The sequence below is a fragment of the Fringilla coelebs genome (genome assembly GCF_963513975.1).
Source record: "Fringilla coelebs genome assembly, chromosome: 1".
Lineage (NCBI taxonomy): Eukaryota > Metazoa > Chordata > Aves > Passeriformes > Fringillidae > Fringilla > Fringilla coelebs.
In genome coordinates, this window is record NC_140028.1 from 131,805,406 (window position 1) to 131,824,969 (window position 19,564).

The 19,564-nt window shown below is 35.9% G+C and overlaps 1 protein-coding gene across 2 annotated transcripts in view; it reads right to left on the reverse strand.

Annotated features, from left to right (window-relative positions):
- Positions 1-19,564, reverse strand: part of RUNDC3B (RUN domain containing 3B) — a 52,401-nt gene that overhangs the window by 21,973 nt on the left and 10,864 nt on the right. For both annotated transcript variants that reach the window (XM_084213014.1, XM_084213013.1), the window contains exons 3-8: positions 15,312-15,445; positions 13,177-13,262; positions 9,995-10,084; positions 6,810-6,890; positions 5,396-5,564; positions 495-652 (exon numbers count right to left, since the gene is read on the reverse strand). In XM_084213014.1, the coding sequence (XP_084069140.1) occupies positions 495-652; positions 5,396-5,564; positions 6,810-6,890; positions 9,995-10,084; positions 13,177-13,262; positions 15,312-15,445 (718 nt within the window). The remainder of the gene's footprint in view (positions 1-494; positions 653-5,395; positions 5,565-6,809; positions 6,891-9,994; positions 10,085-13,176; positions 13,263-15,311; positions 15,446-19,564) is intronic.

The following is a 19,564-nucleotide window of genomic DNA, read 5'->3' on the forward strand; positions in this document are numbered from 1 at the left end:
GTTTTAGGACTACTACTAAGATAAACTTCTACTGTGTCTGAGCCATCACAAATAAATTAAAATCTAGCTAAAGAAAATAAATATTTTTTTACCCCTCTTGCCTAACTTCTAAAAAATGGTCTTCAAAAGGTAGGTGACTTCAATACTTTTAGGGGTAGCCTTAAAACTGGAAGTAATAAAATATAAAGAACATTTCATAAAAATGTGTAAAAAATTTAAGCAAGTTACTGTAAGCTATTTCAGACTTTAAAAAATTTAAATATTTAATCTCAGAATTATTCTGTTTTACACTACTACAGTTTCCAGGGAACCATTCCCAAATCTAAGACTTGTCAGAATTTAAAAAAAAAAAAAAAAGCTAAAATACATCAATTTCTTTAGGAAGTTGACTCATTTCCACAGGATATTAGAAACTCTACATATTGTATAGTTATATAACTTAAATAATTAAAGTAATGCTGCTGTAGCAATGCTTCTCCATTATGCTAACTTACAACTGGTCTTGCAGTTCCACAATGATATATTCCAGCTGCTCCTTCTCCATTTTATGGGCTAGATCCATATCTTCAATTCTTTGTAACAGCAGTTTGTTCTGTGAGACAGATTCAGACAGCTGGTTTTCTCTGAGTCGTACCAATTCTTCAAGATAACCCTGAAAATGTAAGTTATTAGAAAACTTTGAATAACACACTATCAAAACCACTTTTGATTACACACGTTTATATTTGTTGGTTCATGATGTATACAATTTTATTTTGGGTTTGTTGTAGGTTTTTTTAATTGTTTATTTTTAAACAGACTAGTAAACTGACTTTAGATTAGTCTGAGATTTCCTAATAGGTAAATGAAAATCATATATTTATTGCAGAGGAGTAGAAAAATGGATGAAAAAACAGGACAGGAAAGCCACCAGCATGAAACACTAATTCATCTTTCAAAAACAACTGTCACAAGTACAAGAAAAAGATCAGAATTCTGCAACAGAACAGGTGCAGGATGTTAGATAATACACAAGGGTAAGAGTAGAATATATCTACATGGATCTTTATAGTTGATGAAAGGGATCCAGAATTACTATGAATAAAGAATCCAATGTTATTTTAAAGTTTCTTTGAACTTTTAAATCACACATTAAAATTACAAAGAAGGTTCCAGCATGTCAGAGGTCAGTAACCTCTTAGAAATTGTCAATTAAAACAAAATACAGTAAGTCTACACTACATAAAATTGTGCACATTCCTTGAAACCTGTGGAAAAATGTGCAACTGTTTTATATGTGCCCATGTTTTAAAAAAGGTATTAAAAACAAGGTAGTTTTCAGAGACATACAATGTGTGCCTGTTCCCAACTCCTGTTAAGAAAACAGGTTCACATTAGCTGGTAACAAAGTGCTTGCTACTAGTGTAAGTCATCACCACAAAGACAGTTAAGGGTTTGAAGCATCTCTGGTATGAGAAGAGACAAAAGGAGCTGGGATTGCTCAGTTCAGGCCTGAAGAGAAGAAGGTAAGGAAAAAGAATCATATCAGTGTGCATCAGTGTTTAATGGGAGGGTGTAGGCATGATGGAATCAGACTCTTCTCTGTGACAGCCAGTGAAAAGAGGCAATGGGCACAATCAGAAATACATCCATACAGGAAACTATTTAAATATAAGAAAACTTTCTTTCCTCTTTCCTTTTGTCCCCATTAAACAAGCCTGTCCAAACAGGCTGGAGAATATATATCCCCAAGATATTCACAGCCTGACTGGAAAAGGCCTTGAGAAACCTGCTCTAGTCTACTTTTTCTCTGAGCAGGGGAGATGGACAAGACAATCTCCAGATATGCCATCTGACCACAACTATTCTGTGATCCTATAGTCAACTATAGTTCTATCCATTGGGTTTATTTATATTTGACAGGGACTTTTTAGCCTCAGTACAAGTTCCAAAGAATCTTGAAAGCTTTTCAGTATGCATAGTTCTGCCTCATCAATATTACTGTTATCTTGATTCCTAAGATATTCCTTGGAGTTCTAAATTAGCACTTTGAAAGTACTAAATTATGCATTACAACATAACAAATTTCCTGCCTCTCAAAAACATAAAAAACCCCAAAACAAAAATTTAAAAAAAAAAAATCAAACCATTTTACAGAAACATTTTTGACTGGAAGCACCAGTATCAGAAACATAATCCTATGTACAGTAAATACCTCTATCTATAATGACATGGAGATGCACATCCCACCAGTACAAGCATATAAACTTCCAGTATAAACAGTACACAAATAATTCAGGAGTTTACTATTCAAAAGTGAACAGCTTAAACCATTCCAGAACAGGGAAAGGACAACTTCCACATAAATAACAAATGGGTAAAGTATGACTCATTGATCTGGACAGAAGACAACTTGGAAAAGACAAAGTTGTATTTCCAGAGTGGCCTGGGCAGGCCAGAAAGGAAGAGACAGTTCCTAACCTTTTAAAAAGCAAGAGCTAGGCACCATGAAAACAAGCTCTTAGGAACCAGATTTCAGAAGTCAGAATAGGAGGTAGTTTTTTACACAACAGATGGTAGATTAACAGAATGCTTTGCCAAAAAAAAAAAGTTTGGATGGTGAAATTTTACATGGAACCGAGGGGATATTTGACAAGTGTTTGGCAGAGCCATCTATCTCAGGTTACTAGACAGACAAACCTTTTAGCTTCAGGCAGCCCCTCAGCTGACATACATTGGCTGAGAGTGCATTAGAAGAAAAGTGGGCCATAATCATGTGCTTTGTGTTTATTCTTCCCTCCACATCTGCTTTGGTCAAATACACAAGATGGGACAGGAGCATAACCAAGGATTCTTGGTCTAAGCCAGCAGAGTGTAGCTGATCCAACAAAGCAATGCTAGGATTTGGTTTGCTAAAGTAACACCTGACCCTATCCTACCACTCAAATGGCTCAGAAGAGAGACTTTTATCTTAGCTGCAATCCAATTGCTTGTCACATTGTGACCTGGTGCTATTAATGGCGGCAGCATACACTTGGGAGCACAAAAGGAATTTATCACTGGGCAAAATGAATGACAAAGAGCAAAAGAAGGATCCACCAGACCTAACTGTATCAAGTACAAAAGACATTATTTTCAACTTGGTCTTCTTGTCACAAACACCCAGTTTTCCAACACAGAGAATGTCAGAAAGTCCTTTTGTTCAAATAAAAAGTCTCTAAATAACTGGTACCTACTGCACTGAGTGCAACTCGGTCTTTGGAGAGAAACACTTGGGAAAGGAGCTCTATAACATAGCCCAACTTAATGGTCATTTGTTCAAGCTGTAATAGAACAGATGCAGTATAGTTGAAGTGAATCATATAAAAACTTGGCAGGCACATCCCAAATGAAAATCAGAGAACAGAAAATTTTCTGACTGTAGGAAAAGTAAGTAATTTGGCTGCTGCAATTGCAAGTAGGCATTCCAAAGGAGGACAACTAGGAAAGTGTCAACAGCTGTCAGAGTAGCTACCATTTTGAAAATTGTTTAAATGCACCAAAATTTCCAAAGATTTATCCTACAACTGAATTAAATCCACCCTATATTAGTTACCTATAGAAGTTAGCAATTCATTAAGAGAATGTTACCAGAAATAACTCCCATGGAATAGGAACGGTTCTAGATCTTGGACTCATGAATAAACCAAATCACCATTTGCTGTTACAGCCATTGACAATCTTTGTGCTTATGCAGACAAAGGTTCCTAGAGATTCTGACTGTAGATGTGGGTTAGATGTTTCTACACATGTATGTCACAACTTTGGTGGAGTATCTTTGGAAATGAGCCACCTGGATATATCAAGAAAAATAAGCATCCATGTATTTTGTTCTCTTCAATGCTTCTCCAGACAGAAAAGACTCTTCTCATGGTGGGGAAAAGTGTACACTCAAATCAATCCTATGTTTTGTCTGGCAAGGATGGGACTTCCTTCTGGAGGTTCAAGAGAAAGGTTTTCATTTATGTATTTGAAGAGATTCCTTTTGAACAGCATGCTTTGCTTTATATAAGCAGGGAAAATGCCCTCTGTTACTAGAGAAGAATACAAGTTCTTTCCATATGGAAAGTGATACTATACCAGCTAAGAAGATTGGACCAGAAACCTGGATGCAACAGTTCAGGTCACATTTCAAAAATGAAGTCTAAGAGACCCAAAACACAAAAGCAATAATTGTATGCATAATTTAAAAAATAATATAAATAAATATTAAATATCTATTATCCCATAGGAAATCTGACTCTTTCACTGTTACTTAGAAAAACTCAATCTATGCTCTTTCAAGTGCATTAAAATAAACCAATTTTGATTCTACCTATTTCATATTCAGGGAAATAATTACACCTCCAAGCACCCTTGTATGGTTCCAGCCCTTCACATGGTTGACTCCATTCAGAGTTTCACAAAAATCAAATTCTTACACTAGGAAAACAGAACAATAAAAATTCTACTAGAAGTGATTTTTAAAAATTTAATCAGGTGTATTTAATTTCTTTCCTGTAATTTTTCCTAACCCCTCCTTTCTTTATTTGTGCACTACTTCTTTGGTGTGTATGGAGAGTCTGCCCTCTTCTCTCTCTACTAGCTAATATGCTTTGTAATTACTGTGGATGTAATAATGTTGTTATGAAAAACTGACAAGTACTTTGCTTTGAAAATGCTAAATTACTAAAAGGTTTGGACATGTATTTCACTTCACCTTTAACTTAAGGTATGTTGGGTGATAGATGGAAAACTCACCTTTGGCTTCTGTAGTTACATTCAACATGCCACCTAAATTAAAATCCAACACAAACATATCCTTTCATGTTTTCCTTCCCCATACAGCTTCAATCAAGTTGTAAAACTACCTATTTTCTAAAAACCCATCCCAGTATCACGGAGAAGACAGTTTTACATTTAATCTAAATGGATTACTTTGCTGATCCTTTTTTGTTTAGTTTAAAACTAAGTGTTAAAGTTTAACATCACTATCATCATAAAAGCCTTCAACTGTCAGCCTACCTACAATAAAAATCTTTGACTTCTAAGGAAGAGAAAATCCATGTGAACTTCAAGCTCACAATCTAACAACATTAGAGATGCAGTGTCTGTAACTCCAAGACTGGATAAAGAAGCCAAAGCTTCAACATTAGGTTGTGAAATCTGATCTCTGAATTATTGCTATTCTCTTCCCCAACTCATCAAGCCTCTTTACCCTCAAATCAGGGAGCAAAGATGCTTGGATACTCTAAGGATCATAAAATTTAGGACCGCTTACATGAAGCTAAACAGCATCTAATAATGTATTTTCCTGCCTTTACTTAGATGGATATGTCACCAGTTGGCTGGTGATGAGCTTTGGTTCCATAGCCCCCACACAAAACGAATCTTTTACCTTCTGTTCCAGTGCAAGCCGGTACTTCTGTTCTACCCTTTTGCATTTGTTGTACCAACTGTTTTCATCTGTGATGAAAGGAGGACCAATGTTCTCTGGAGTACTGCCTTCACTGCCACTACTGCCCAGCGTTCTGAGCTCTTCTTCATCACTGCTGATGCTGTCAGAACTGAAGAATCATATTTATTAGCCAAGTCAAAAGCTGTGTTTATAAAAGTGCAAATTCTTTCAGATTCTGGTTGAAATTGAAACACTGTATTTCTTAAAAAGCTCTGCAAATAAAAAAATTGAAACCTTGGAATATGACGGATTACTAAACACAACTTGTATTTCAAGCTTTTGTTTCTATAGCCACCTGAAAATGGACAAAAATTTGCTTGTGATCTTTGCCAAGTTAGGCAACTATATGTGGGCTACTTTCCTTAGTACAAGGGGTAAGTGCATTACAATATAGATTTTGTTTCTTAAAAAAAAAAACAAAACAGCAGAAACCCAAAAAAGTGTTGTCATTACATTAAAACAAGATAAACTTAAATCAGAATGTATATTCATGTTTATAGCAAAGATCCTGTGCCTGTTACATCACAGAATAAATCTCCCTACATAGTAAGTAGACTCATTGTTAAAATATCTTCATATCTTCCAGAATCGATGCATCCTAGAGAATGCAGACATCTGTCTCAAAGACAAGAACTTATTTTAGTCTAGAGAAGACAGAGGGAATGTCATCAATGCATATAAATCCCTCACTAACAGGTAAACTAGTAAGAACTTCAAGAGAGTTACTAGGATGTTTCATGTTCAGTTGTACATCTTCAAGACTATTCCTAACTGCTTCTCTCCTTTCGGTAAGCCTAATAACAGAAAACATATCATTAATTTCCATGCTTTTTGGTGATGTCAAATTGCTACTTGATTTATTAGAGAGTAAGAATTCTTTTTATTATTAATCATAAGGCTGATCAGAGGACCAAAATGCAGCTAAAAAGTCAGTTTACGTAGCCTGGTCACGACTTTCTGTGATGTGCTAATGGCTTATATTGACTATGTCATATCTTACATTTATCAGGATGCATATTATTTTTATTTACAAAATATCTATTTAGTTTTATGGCTACACAGAAAAGGCCTAAGAGAAAAGACAGCTTGGTCTGGTGATCTTCAAAGGAGATGCAGCACTCATTTTCCACTGAACTGTTACTCTGAATCAAGGAAACACAATTAGCATGACTCACATTTCATGAATCATGTAACAATTCCAACAGTCTCTAAGAGTGAGGTAGCTGAGTGTACAGGTTTATACTGAGAGATAAATATCATTTTGCATATGAAACAAAAAATAAGAGGCCAAATAAAAAGTAAAATCTTGCCAGTGAAATAAAATTTTAAAAAGCAGAGTAAAGCCAAGAAGTACCTTTGGGTGAACTTCAAGTACGGTGTATAATCTATGACAGCTGGATAGCTTCCATCCAATCCCTCACCCTTCAGACAAAAACTGATAAAATGGAGCAAAAACAATAAGTTTATTATAAGAAAACTAAATTACAGTGACAGGTGAATATTACCAACCTGAAACTTCATTTTTTGTAATTTTTTGGTGCTATAAACCCTAATTTTTAAACATTCACTTTTATTCTTAATAATACAGGGAGATGGCAAGAGAATAACCTGAAAGCTAACTGAAGCAGTAGAAACAGAAGAATTATGGACAAGCCTGGAACTTTCCACATTTAACATCATATAAGGATTTGCAGAGTGCTTATATAACCATTCTACTAAGTAAAAAGTAATTTTCTCAAAAATATTTCAGGGTCTTTCTCCTTTCAGACACTTACAGGTGCTGAGGTGCACGAAGCTGAAGAACATAAATGAACCTAACTTTTGGAAAATGTTCTTTAATGGCTGTAGCTTTATAAAGCTTTCATTTACACTTTATTTTTTTTTACTGGAAATACATTATTGCATTTCAACTCTGTTTAAATTAGCACAGAAGTGACAAAATGATCCTGCTTCCACAAGGCTCATATTCCTCATTCCTCCTATCTCTGTTACAGATTCTAGTAAGTCACAGCTATTGCTAACTGAATTCCAAAGTGCCATTTTTGACAATGCAGTAATTTAAATGCTATTTGGGAAGTACATCTAAAGGATTGTGGGTTTTTCCCCCAAAAATATAAAGAAAAACAAGAAAGTGAAGAAGCAGCCCTCCAAAAGCACAATTACCTAATTCCATATTGCTGTGAGGGGAGAAAAAAAATAATAATGTTCTCAGGCAAGCTCGCTCATCTCCAGCCCAAACTCATATTTACAGTTCCACATAGATAAGTTAGTTAACATTTATAAGAGATACTGAACTGAAAAACATCTCATATATAACATGCAAAGAATGGATACAGCTTCTCAGCCATTCAAATCACAATACTAAAAAAGCTCTGCTCAGTGCTTCCAAGCAATAGGACAAGAGTCAAAGGGCAGAAACTGATCCACAGAAAATTACACCTAAATATGAGGAAGAACTTTTTAACTGTGCAGCTGACCACACACTGGAACAGATTGTCCAGAGAGGTTGTGGAGTCCCTCTCTAGAGATATTCAAGAACCATCTGGACACAATCCTGTGCCATGTGCTCTAGGATAACCCTGCCTGAGCAGAGAGGTTGGATCAGACTGTGGTCCCTCCCATCCTGAAACATTTTGTGATATGTGGCACAATAAAAACACTCCTGTAGTACTAAGCTCCTGTTTTGCACAGAAAATTCGTAGACTCTTAAAAGCTGCATTGACAAAATGTAAATGTCTTCAGGAGCCAATCAGCAGCCTGAATACCATTAACAGGTTCCTCTATATTAGAAATCAGAGGACAAAGAAAGAACAAGTACTCATACAACTGAGCTCTCATACCCTAGTATGTACCACTGAGGCTTTTGAGAGACACACACAGTCAATTGATGATTATTTATGAGAGGATTTACATAATGCAGACCTAATCCTGCAATGCTTATTTGTGTGTAGCTGTAGTCCTTCCATGTACAGGGCTAATACAGAAACAGTTTAATTTCAGATTATGTAAAGCTTAAACTAATAAAATCTGGTAAGATTTGAATTTTGCTGTACACAAGGCTAGCACTCATCATCCTGCAGCACACTTCTGTTCTTCCAGAACATACATTGAGGATGTAGTTAAGCCAGTCTACTGACACAATGCTGGAAAAAGAAGCTATCCTGTGTTTTCAACCTCGCCCTCCCTAGTTTTTCCATTTTTTTTTTTTAAATGCAAACATGACATTCCCCTCCTTACACTGGTATTGGCACTTGACTCCATGATGGTTTAGCAGCCATCAAGACATGCATTTTAAGGTTGTTTCCTTTTTTTTTCCTTTCCCCACCCAGTTACAGTTCCACAGCTGAACTAAATCCTCTTTACCACCAGAAAGGGAAAACACTGCTCATTCCTTATTTGTTCCTTTTCTTCTCTAAGCATTATTCTCCCATAATCTCTCCACTATTAGGAGGCTTCTGTGAACCAAACTGGCTAACAAAAAAGAACTACCCAGTTCTCTTACTGGGGATGTTTTTTCATTCTCCAACAATTTAGCTGGCTCATAGAAGGGTCCAGCAAGCCTGGCACAGAGGTACATAAATAGCAGTAAATCTCTGAAGGGCCTTTTGGCAATGGTCAATCACTCAAAGCATCCATTCTGTTTTCTGGCAGTTTGCCTCCTGTATTGGTTTGTGACAAGCATTAATGCTACTGCAAGGTAAATACTAACAGTGAACTGACAGAAGAATGAAGAACAGCATTGTCAGTCTCATTTTCCTCGTCCTGGATTATAAAAATCTCTGCCAGTGGCTCTGCCTGAGGCTAAATTGGCCCAACCAGACATATTAACAAGGTATTGCACCAGCCAGGTTCTATCTTTTTACAGGCACTGTAATCTTTATATATTGCTGATGGGTTTTGTTAATATATGTACATATAGAGCCATGCCATGTTGGTTTGTTTATTATCTAGGGTGTGCTTGCACCCTTGTTACCTCAAAACCACAGAATGAATCATATAGGAAAGCCCACAAAAGCCTGGCTAGAAATTGCAAAGGTCAATTAATGTAAGCAGTTCAGCTGCAGGTAATTTTAACACCAATTGATATTAAATGGTCATTTGTAGGTTACATTTTTCAAATTTAGAAGTGATAAAGTTAAAGATTACCTTCCACATGTGCAATTACAGTGCTATCCTTGAGTACCAGGACATAACCAAGTACTTAATCACACAATTTTCCTTACAGCTTAAAAATAACTTAAAAAGATGTCACGTTTATAAGCTTCATTTAACAGGTCTGAAATATCTTCTGCAATTACACTTCTTTCATTTTAGGATTTTGATACCTGAAAAAACTACCCCATAAATACGCAGTTACATAAAAGCATAACTTGGTTCTTATCTAGAAGAACCATTCAAGATCTCTCTTGCCCTCTTCTTTGCCTCAACCTAAGTTTTGCCTCTCAAACTATCATGGGACTTTAAGAATGTTTTCCATAATACATTGATTTGTAAGTACTTTTCCTGAGCATTTTGTTGTGAAGCACGCAAATACAGTACCTGAAATCAATTGCATTGAGTCCCAACAGCATACCAGCAAGCATATTTGCTTCTTCACCAAGAACAATTGCTCCATCTTCATAAAACCTCCTTCAACAAAAAAGAAATTAATTCAGCTATTTTTCATATTTAGCAGAAAACTGAAGAAATCCAGTTTAAATTAAAACAATTCACGAATCCCAGAGGCATTAATATTTAATTTCAAATAAAGCAAAGTAATAGAGTACATTGCACAAAACACCACAATCTTAAAACACAGAAGAATTTAGACATTAGCAAAAAGAATTTTCAGTATTAGTCCTATGAACTAGTAGAACAGGATGGATAAAATGCAAAAAAAAATATGAAGGTATGCTATACTTTACCTCTAAAAGGAAGAATTTGTGTCATGTACATAAAGAAATAATGATTCCATCATATGAAAAGAAATTCTCTTTAACAATTGTACTTATAGGTTCTTTTAAAGTTCAACATTTAATTTTCATTCTTAGTAGCTGATCTCTTTTAAAAAAAATATTTTCACCAATCAGCTATTTTACAGGAAGTTTACCTTTTTCTAAAATATTGCATACTGGGAAGATGCATGCTGGAAGGTCACCAGAATTCACCTGAGAATTACATGTGGTAAGAGAGAAACCAAGAAGTGCTCAGTACCAGAGCCAAGGTTGAAATGTCACTTAGAAAGAACTGAGATGCACAGGTCACCTTTATGTTCTGGCAGCAGATCAGTGCAGGAAGGCGCCAGATTACTGACTGCACCAGACAAACACCAGCAACACTGCCCTACCAAAACTCCATCTGTTTTAAGAATTGCACAAAAGCTTCTGGATAGTTCAGAGAGGGCTCCAGTTGGCTGCATGGTGAACATCCAGAAAAGACATGTTTTGAGGCACAGCTCCAGAAATAGAACTGTGTTATAATGCATGCTGTGTGAAGTCCCACTTTTGCAGCTCTGTAACAGACATCCATTCACTACACAGAGATGAGCGGTCCAAGATCTCAGATGCTCTCAGTAGAAGGAAGAAATCTGTAAGACTTCCTCTCAGAAGACAGAGATTATCATCCTGATAGTGATGCTAGGAGTACAAACTCAGGTCTGTGTGCCCCTGCTTCAGGAAGGGCACTAGGAGGCTTAGCTGGCTGAGCAGAGCACTGAGCTAGAGGGACTCCGGTCTGATTCAGCACAGTGACTCTTATTTGTGAACAAACAGCAGTGCCCCCAGTATATGCAGATTACCACCCATTTCCCTGGCATTTGTAAAATCACTGCCAGGTATCAATCTGCGCTGAGTTCTTGTAAAATAGAGCCTTGGGAGAAATCACACAAAAAGGACAAGGCACACCTGCAGTGGTGAGATGCAGAAGTTAGCCTGGCAGTGCCAGGGTTAAAGACAGATGCAGCAATCCAGCCAAGCCAAACCCTTGGAAAACCCACAAATCTTCATTCAGTGCTATGCACTTGACATCTCACAACACAACAGCCTGCTATAATTTAAGAGTCTGACCAATTAGTTGAAAAAATAATTGTGTGCCCGTGCTTAATCCAACTCCTCCAAGTGTAATATGCACATCCAGCACTAAGAATGTACTGCTTCATTCAAGTGCTACCTCCAGGCAGCTAAACACAACAACAAGGTTTAAAAAGAGCTATCAGCATGATGGATAATCTTGTATGCTACATACACATACAACACAAGAAATTTATCTTTTATACAAATAATTATGAAATATGCATATAGTAAAATATATTATTTAAAATGCTAAATAAATGATGCAAAGCATCACCCAAAAAATCAGGTAAGTTATTAGGTATCTGAAATCCCACATGGGAAAAGAAAATATGTCCATTGTTGCTAGTGACTTTGAAATCCATACAACCAAAACCTGAAAATGTAATTTTTATTTCCATTAGATGTATTTTAAAATATTACTTCAAAAGAAACTTTGCACTTACTATGTTTGGAATGCAAGAGAAGTTGTTTCGAAAAGATATACCACTGAAAGAACATTCAAATATATTAAACATTAACATGTTCAAATAAATGAATTTGAAACTGCTAATCAAATAAGACCATTGTTATCCACTAACAAACTACACTATCAAAACAGGGACAAAGAATGTACTACTTAACTACATAATTTGTGACCCTACTGTTCCTCATCTCCTCCTCAGAAACCCATGTGACTTTTCAGTTTGAAGCAGCATTAGTAAATCTTTTCCAGATTTTCTTTGATTTATATGCTTCTTGTCTACTGTAAATGCAAGCAAATCTGGGTAAAATAAGACAACAGGTTTTGAAACTGCAATGAAATGGGATGTTTACCTAGTTGTGTTTCAAAATCTGCTTAATACTGGCAAACTATATGGAAATCTCTAGGCAAATAGTATTAAAACAAATAATACACTAAATGAACAGAAGTCCTTACAGAAAATTCTTCTTATTTTAATAACCCATTCATTATGTCTAAACTTTCAGAGTTCAACACAAAGTACATGTTACAGATCCACTTGTATTCAGATGACTTCATCAAAGTCATCTGTATCAAAAATCTGTAAGACATACTCGTTATGAGATAAAATAGCATCTAATAATCACATTATCTAAAACCAGCCCAAAACTGCCAGAGTATTCTCTATCACAAAGCACTTTCTCATCCCTGATTTTATCATTAGAAGCTAAAAAAAAAAAAATCTGTTACACGTTTTTCTTATTATATCAAGAATCGTAGCTATGCCTGATCACTAATTCTGCTGCTCTACAGTTCTCAAGAGGTTCCTGGAATTCTCTTCCTTTTTTCTTCAGAAGAAGTTCTACAAAAATTATTTTTCACTGAGTCCTTTGGCTTTCTATCAATTTTGAAAAGAATACTACCTCTATCCTTACTACACCACAATTTCAGCTTTAGTTCCTACTTCAGAGAGCTTATCTTTGCTTCTGACTTTTCAAGAATTCCAGGCTTACTTCCACATTTTTTAAATCACTAGAAGATTTTCAATTTTGCAGTTTTACCCATGCTAAAACCAAATCCATACCAGCTCTAGATACATTTCACTAGGTAACAGGTCTTTCATGAATGACATCCTTTACGATACAAATCAAGTGCACCATTCACTCCCAAACATACGCCCCTCACTTAAACAACATTTACTAAAATATTGCAAAAATAAAATTCTTGTAAACCTGGTTGTTTTGAAGTCTCTCAGAGCTGTGGAAATGTATTCAGACAAATGTTTTTCCATGAGTGCTACTCTTATCCATGCTCGACCCTGCAAGACAAAACAGGTATCACATATTTAAGCATTACAGAAAGAAACAGTTTTACAATCTGAAAACTAATACCATTGGTTTACCTGCATAAATGACTGATTGACAAAACTAGCACTAAACAGAAACAGTTGCTAGGATGTACTTCATTACAGCAGCCATGAATATAAAAAATGCATTCTTACAAGGACACAAAGTTTATTGTGAAAAAAAGTTATCCAAAATTTTAAGGCGAGGGTGGAGGGTTTTTTCTTTAATTATATGCTCCAGCCTTTTGAAAAGCTTATGGATGTGAGAGGCAGCAGATCAGGACAGAAAGCTTTACATTTTAAAATCAATGGTATTGGAAGCATCCAGCTGTTTCCACAGTAAAGTGGCAGCAACCTGTCCTCAAAGTGATTCTCTGTGTTCATTCAATATTTGAGGGATTTACATAAAAAAATGAGTTGTTCAATATTTTTTCCCCTCAGTAACAACATTATTATAGAACGTGCATATAAAATACAGACATGAAATCAAATCCAAGAGGCCTAAATCTTTTAGAGTCCAAAAGCAAAACTTCACTCAAACAGTTCCATAAACAACAGCAATATCTTTAAAAAATAACCCTTATGAAAGCACATTGTGCTGTGTTTGTAGGTCTAGTGCACAGGATTGTGTCTTACAAGAGGGAGACATTTCAATGGCTGCCACAGTTATGACTGTGTTTCTGAGAACACCAGGAACATTTCTTGTAAAATAAACTTACAAACACTTATGTCAGTAGTAAGATTTCTTTATGCTTAATACATTTGGTGCTTACTGGCATCTAGCTGAATATCACTACATTCTACCAGAACCAGCAGTAGATCATAATCCTACTTCAGGGTGCCCTAACTGTGGCCTTCTAGGGAGCCTACAAGAAAGATGGAGAGAGACTTTTTACAAGAGAATGTAGTGACAGGACAAGGGGGTGTAGCTTCAAGATAAAAGAGAGTAGAAAAATGTCTCTGCCCACAGCAGGGGGATTGGAACTAGATAGTCTTCAAAATCTCTTCCAACCCAAACCACTCCAAGATTCTATGAAATGCTAAATAAATTTGCTTTCATAAATACCAACAACACAGCAAAAAAATTAACATAGAAACGAAATTAAATCCCACTGAAATCAGAAGGATATTTACCTGGATAGCTGCCTTTATGTTGCATTTATTTAGAATGTGACTGAAACCATGAAAGTGATGATGCTGCTTAGCTAAGGAATAAAGCCTGTGCACCTCCAGTGAAAGCAGAGCCAACTAGCACTGGCAAACCCTCGCTGACAGCTTCCAGGCTGAGGAGGGCACTTATTTGGACCAGCAGTCAAACTGATGCTCATGATGGGTGTTTGTGTCAACATGCTCACCATCTTTTCATATCCAGACATTCAAAATGCTCCTCTAAAAAACTGAACACCCTTCTCCACACTCACTGCTCAAATTAGGTTCTCTGTCTACTGTTAGGCAAGAAGTATTCCACAGAGTAATAGAAAGTTTTTATTTATTTATAAGAATATTCAGAAAATAGCCTTGCATCTTATTATCTACTGAATTTAAATATTCATATCTATCAAAATCTCAGAATTCAGAAAGACCTATAAAATAAATCTTAAGAGCTGATCACACCTATTCTACTAGTGCAAAAATTCTACATGAAGTAAAATGACTAGAAGGGAAAAGAAAAAAAAAAATCACCCAATTTCTACAATTTTAATATTTTTAGGCATGTCCACAAGAACTTAATTTCCCTTAAAAAACTGTGTTTTCAGAATATAATGTAAAGTAAAAAATCCGAGGACAATCCTTTTATAACATAACACAATCACTGAATTGAGAACTTTAATAAATCTTAAAGGAAACACATTTCAATTTAAAAGTGGGGCTTTTTAAAAGCAAATATTTACTAGACACATTAAAAAAAAATTTCAAGCAATGAAAAAATATGTAGAGCAAGCTAAGTACTATATTTTTTCCCACAGGTACAAAAGTGTCACAGCAATGTAACAGAGTCACTTTAGCCTCTCTCTTGCCTACCTTAGCTCGAGAAGAGCCGACATTCTCCATGTTCTCGATGCTGCAGATGCAATTGTGAGCGACTTTCCGGCAGGCGACGCGAATGTAGTCCCAGAAACTGCGGGGGCTTTCATAGCCGAACCAGGAGATCTGACCTGCAACCAAGATACAAGACACACAAGGATTTATGGACCTCCCTCTCTGCTTATTGGAAATAAATGTAATTAAATACTCTCTGATACGCTGCCTTTACTGAAAGGATTTTATGCAAATAAAGTATAAATTAATTCCTACTGAAAACTGGCCCACAGATGTAAAAAAAGTGTCATTATGCAGTTCATCCTGGTTTGAAAGAGATGCCCAAAGAGAAGTTTAGGGTGGGCTTTGTGTATATATGTGCATTTTCTTGGGCTTTTTCTTGTTATTATGCTAAAACAATACTCAAAAGTCCTTCACAGAACTCTTCAATCACAACAGAGCGCAAACTTGTAACTGAAATATATCAGGCAAGAAATATTTATGCTATTTCTATAGGCAGCATATACATTTCATTCATACAGTCAAGTAGAGAGATTTTTGTTCTTAAAATTATATAAATAAAAAATATAAACCACCACTTTGCTGTGGTAGTGTTATCTTTATTTTAAAAACAGATTGCATTTTTTCAAAAGGTACTTTCATTTGAAGAGAAGCTGATGCATAAACAAAAAAGTTTTGCAATCACAATTTTTTTTTAGTATACACAGAACATTCCTTCAGAAGCTGAGAGAAAATAATTGAGCAGATCGTTACCCCTTCTGGAACTACAACCAAAATTCTTCACATTTTTCCCAATTTGCAATGCATTGCACTTAGAAAATGAAAAGCAAAACTACACAGCACTTGCAACATCTCCACATCTCTATAAATTTCATCAGCAGCACAGCAGCTCAACCCTGTTTTTCAGAGTGAACAGCACACTGCTCTCACTTTGGACATACCTGCAAACAGGTATGGAACAGGTAAGGTTAATATTGCCCTCTGGTGACTTCCAGCATTGCTACGTGCAAAACCTTGTCTCCATATAAAATGAGTTCTTTTCAAGCTGACTTAATCTTATTTCAAGTCTTGAATTGCATGTTACTAATGTATGAGAAAGATTTCTTACTCTTTTTTTGTAGAAAGCTCAGATTTCAAGAAAGAATACATTAGAGTGATACCGCAAATCATACATACTGAAAATAAAATTCAAAATATGCATTTTTATCTGACATGACTAGACTTAGCTTCAAGCATAGCCAAAGTAGTGTCAAAGGTCTGTCCCCTATGAGCTGAAGAAATTCAAGTGGCAGGTTCTTCTTCCCCTAGAGGGTGCATGTCACTTGACTTGGTGATCCCTCTGCTTCCTTCATCAAAGATACATTTATTAAATTCAAAGCATGATAAAAGGCTTTAAAAAACACAAGAAAAGGCACAAGCAGGAAGAATTCATATATAATATCCAATATGACAAAGAAAAAATAGAATTCCAAACTGCCACAGTTACTGTAGTTTTAGATCTGCTCAGCTCTGAGGACTATAAAAAAAAGAAATTCCACAAGGTAAGTGCTTTTACAAACTTACTATTTTTGTTGAAATGCCAAGTTTAGTGGAGAGCAACAAAAATTCAACAGCATTATAACAACCCAAAAAGCTACAGCTATTTTTCATATTCTTTATCAAATCAAAAACATTTCTGCCCTAGGAATTGTACCTACAAAATTAAATGCTGCCATGGTGTAAAGATGACTTCATATCGTCAGTTCCAGTTCTAACTAATAAAGGCAAGCATATGATATACTAACTTTTGTGGTTTTCTTCAAACTATCTTAAGGGCAGAATATATTTAGCAAAAATCAGTTTCACTCCAGTTTTCTGAAGCTCCTAATTCATGGCAATTCCTTTTACAATTGAACACCTGAAAAAGACATGGTCATTTAAAACAAGAAATAACTTTACAACAGAAAACCATTCCAGCACTTACTTGGCTTACGCTGATCAAGAAAGCCAGCTGGCCATAATTCAACATAGTCTGACATTACAGTGGGCTCCCATCTCATTCCAGCTCTGTGAGAGGGTGCAACGGGTTTCAGACTTCAGCAGGAATTTTCTTCACTTGAAACTCACAACCAGCTCAGCACCTTTTGTGAACCAAGGTCTCCTATATTTCACTATTCTGTTCCTACAACTTTAAACCTTGCCCACATTCTTATAATTAATATAATCTGAAAAAAACTCTCTATCTATCTATACACAGAAAAATGCTGGAAAAGACTGACTGAGAATAGTGAGAATGTATATGAAGAAATACCAAATAAGATTTTAAACTATAGATTTACTAAAATTTTAAAATCTTTCAGCAAGTGAGATTTATTTGGCCCTTAAAGCACTGAGCATACACAGCCAGGAGAAGTCTCAAGAATGAGAAATGAAATAGCTCCCACTACTCAGCACGTGTCAGGCTTTGCCTGCAGTACTGTGTCCAGTTCTGGTCTCTACAATTCAAGGGCAGGATCAGATTGGAGAGGGTCCAAAGGAAGGTCACAAAGATGTTCAAAGGGCTGTTAAACCTGTCCCATGAGGAAATACTGAAGGCATTAGGTTTTTTCTCTCTACGAAAGAGAAGGCTCAGTGGGGGAACTCATCACACTTTTCCAGCGCTTAAAGAGGGTGAAGGCTCCCTCTTTACAAGGAGCCACACAGAAGACAAAAGGCAACACATACAAGTTGCACTGGGAGAGGTTGCATCCCAAGAAAGAAATTTTTTTACAATAAGAACCAAAATTCACTGCAACAACATCCCCAGTAATGTGGTAGAGTTGCCATCGCTAGACCTTTTCAAGATATGATTGGACAGAGTGCCAGATATTCTCATCTGGATTCCCATCCCTAAATGATTGGGCCAGATGATTCTTCAAGGACCCTTCAAACTTGGGCTGTTCTGTGATTTCAAAACCATATCTAAATTTTTAAAGATCATAATAAAATTGAAAGCTAGTTCTAGTACAGAACTTACATTCTGTCAAAGGACATCATAAGGAAAGAGGAAGTTTCTCAGCAGATGCACAGGACAATGAGCATGTGGTCTTTGCTGTGAAGTTCATATGTCATCTGAAGATGTAGAAGCTGACAGCTATTCCAACAGAAATGATGTTGGTTTTGTCAGCCAAACAAAATTCTTAGGCAAACATGGAAACTGCATGTGTACTATTAAATATTGTTCAAATAAATTCCATTCCTGTCTACAGAACTGCAAAGCAAATAGAAACAAATTGTGATTTTTTTTTTTTGCTTTCACCACATTTTTGCAAACTGCTGCACACCTACTGTATCAACCCATTTCTGTTTCAACAACTAGACACAAGCAACCACAGTTATCACAGATTCTTTTCATGCCCAATAAATTCTTCACAAATAAGATTAAACAGTCCAATCCCTATCCAATTACAGTTTAATTTACAAAGTTCCACAGTGGCAAAGAAGTAATGACTACGATGTTCCAAGGTCCAGACAGGTTTTCTCCAGATTTCCCTACATTAGTTAGCAGCAATTTTTTTCTACGCAATAAAAAGCAAGTTTTAGTACAATTTCTTGCTAGCAAACTGGCATGATCTTTGAGGAATTTCTGAGATACCTACCCTTATTTTGAGCCTACAGAATTGGTCATTAAATTCTTAGAGCAGTTCATAAACTCAGTCCTCCAAGACAATTTTAAGTTCTTTTACAATTTTTTTCCATACAAGAAGAATGAACTAAACCACAAATTACACAAGAGCTCTCCTGTTTCTTCTTAGTCAAAAAGAATAACTCAGTATGTGTGTATAGACACTAAAACTAGTAATAAAAGCTATTCTGCTAACAACATTATTGCACCAAATAAAGGGCTACCACAACTGTATATTTATTTAGTTTTTTTCATAGTCTTTTTCACACTTATAGTAGTGCCTTTAGTTCTTATATCATTAACCTATCTTTTTCACTGCCATTACATCACCATTACTTTAATTATTTAATCCAGCAGTCTTGTTTCTCTCAGAACAAAGAGCATTACAAGCTGTATTTTACTGCTCCTGAAATTTAGGAGTTACATACATTGGATAGATAAAATCAGCTTCCATGGATAATCCTAGCAGAAGCTTTTGACATGTTTATAGTGCCTCCTAAACGTACAGGAAAATAGGCACACAAAGTTGTGAACATGACAAAATAGCACAGTACAGCATATTTTTTGTATCCTCGGGGTGGCAAATGCAAGT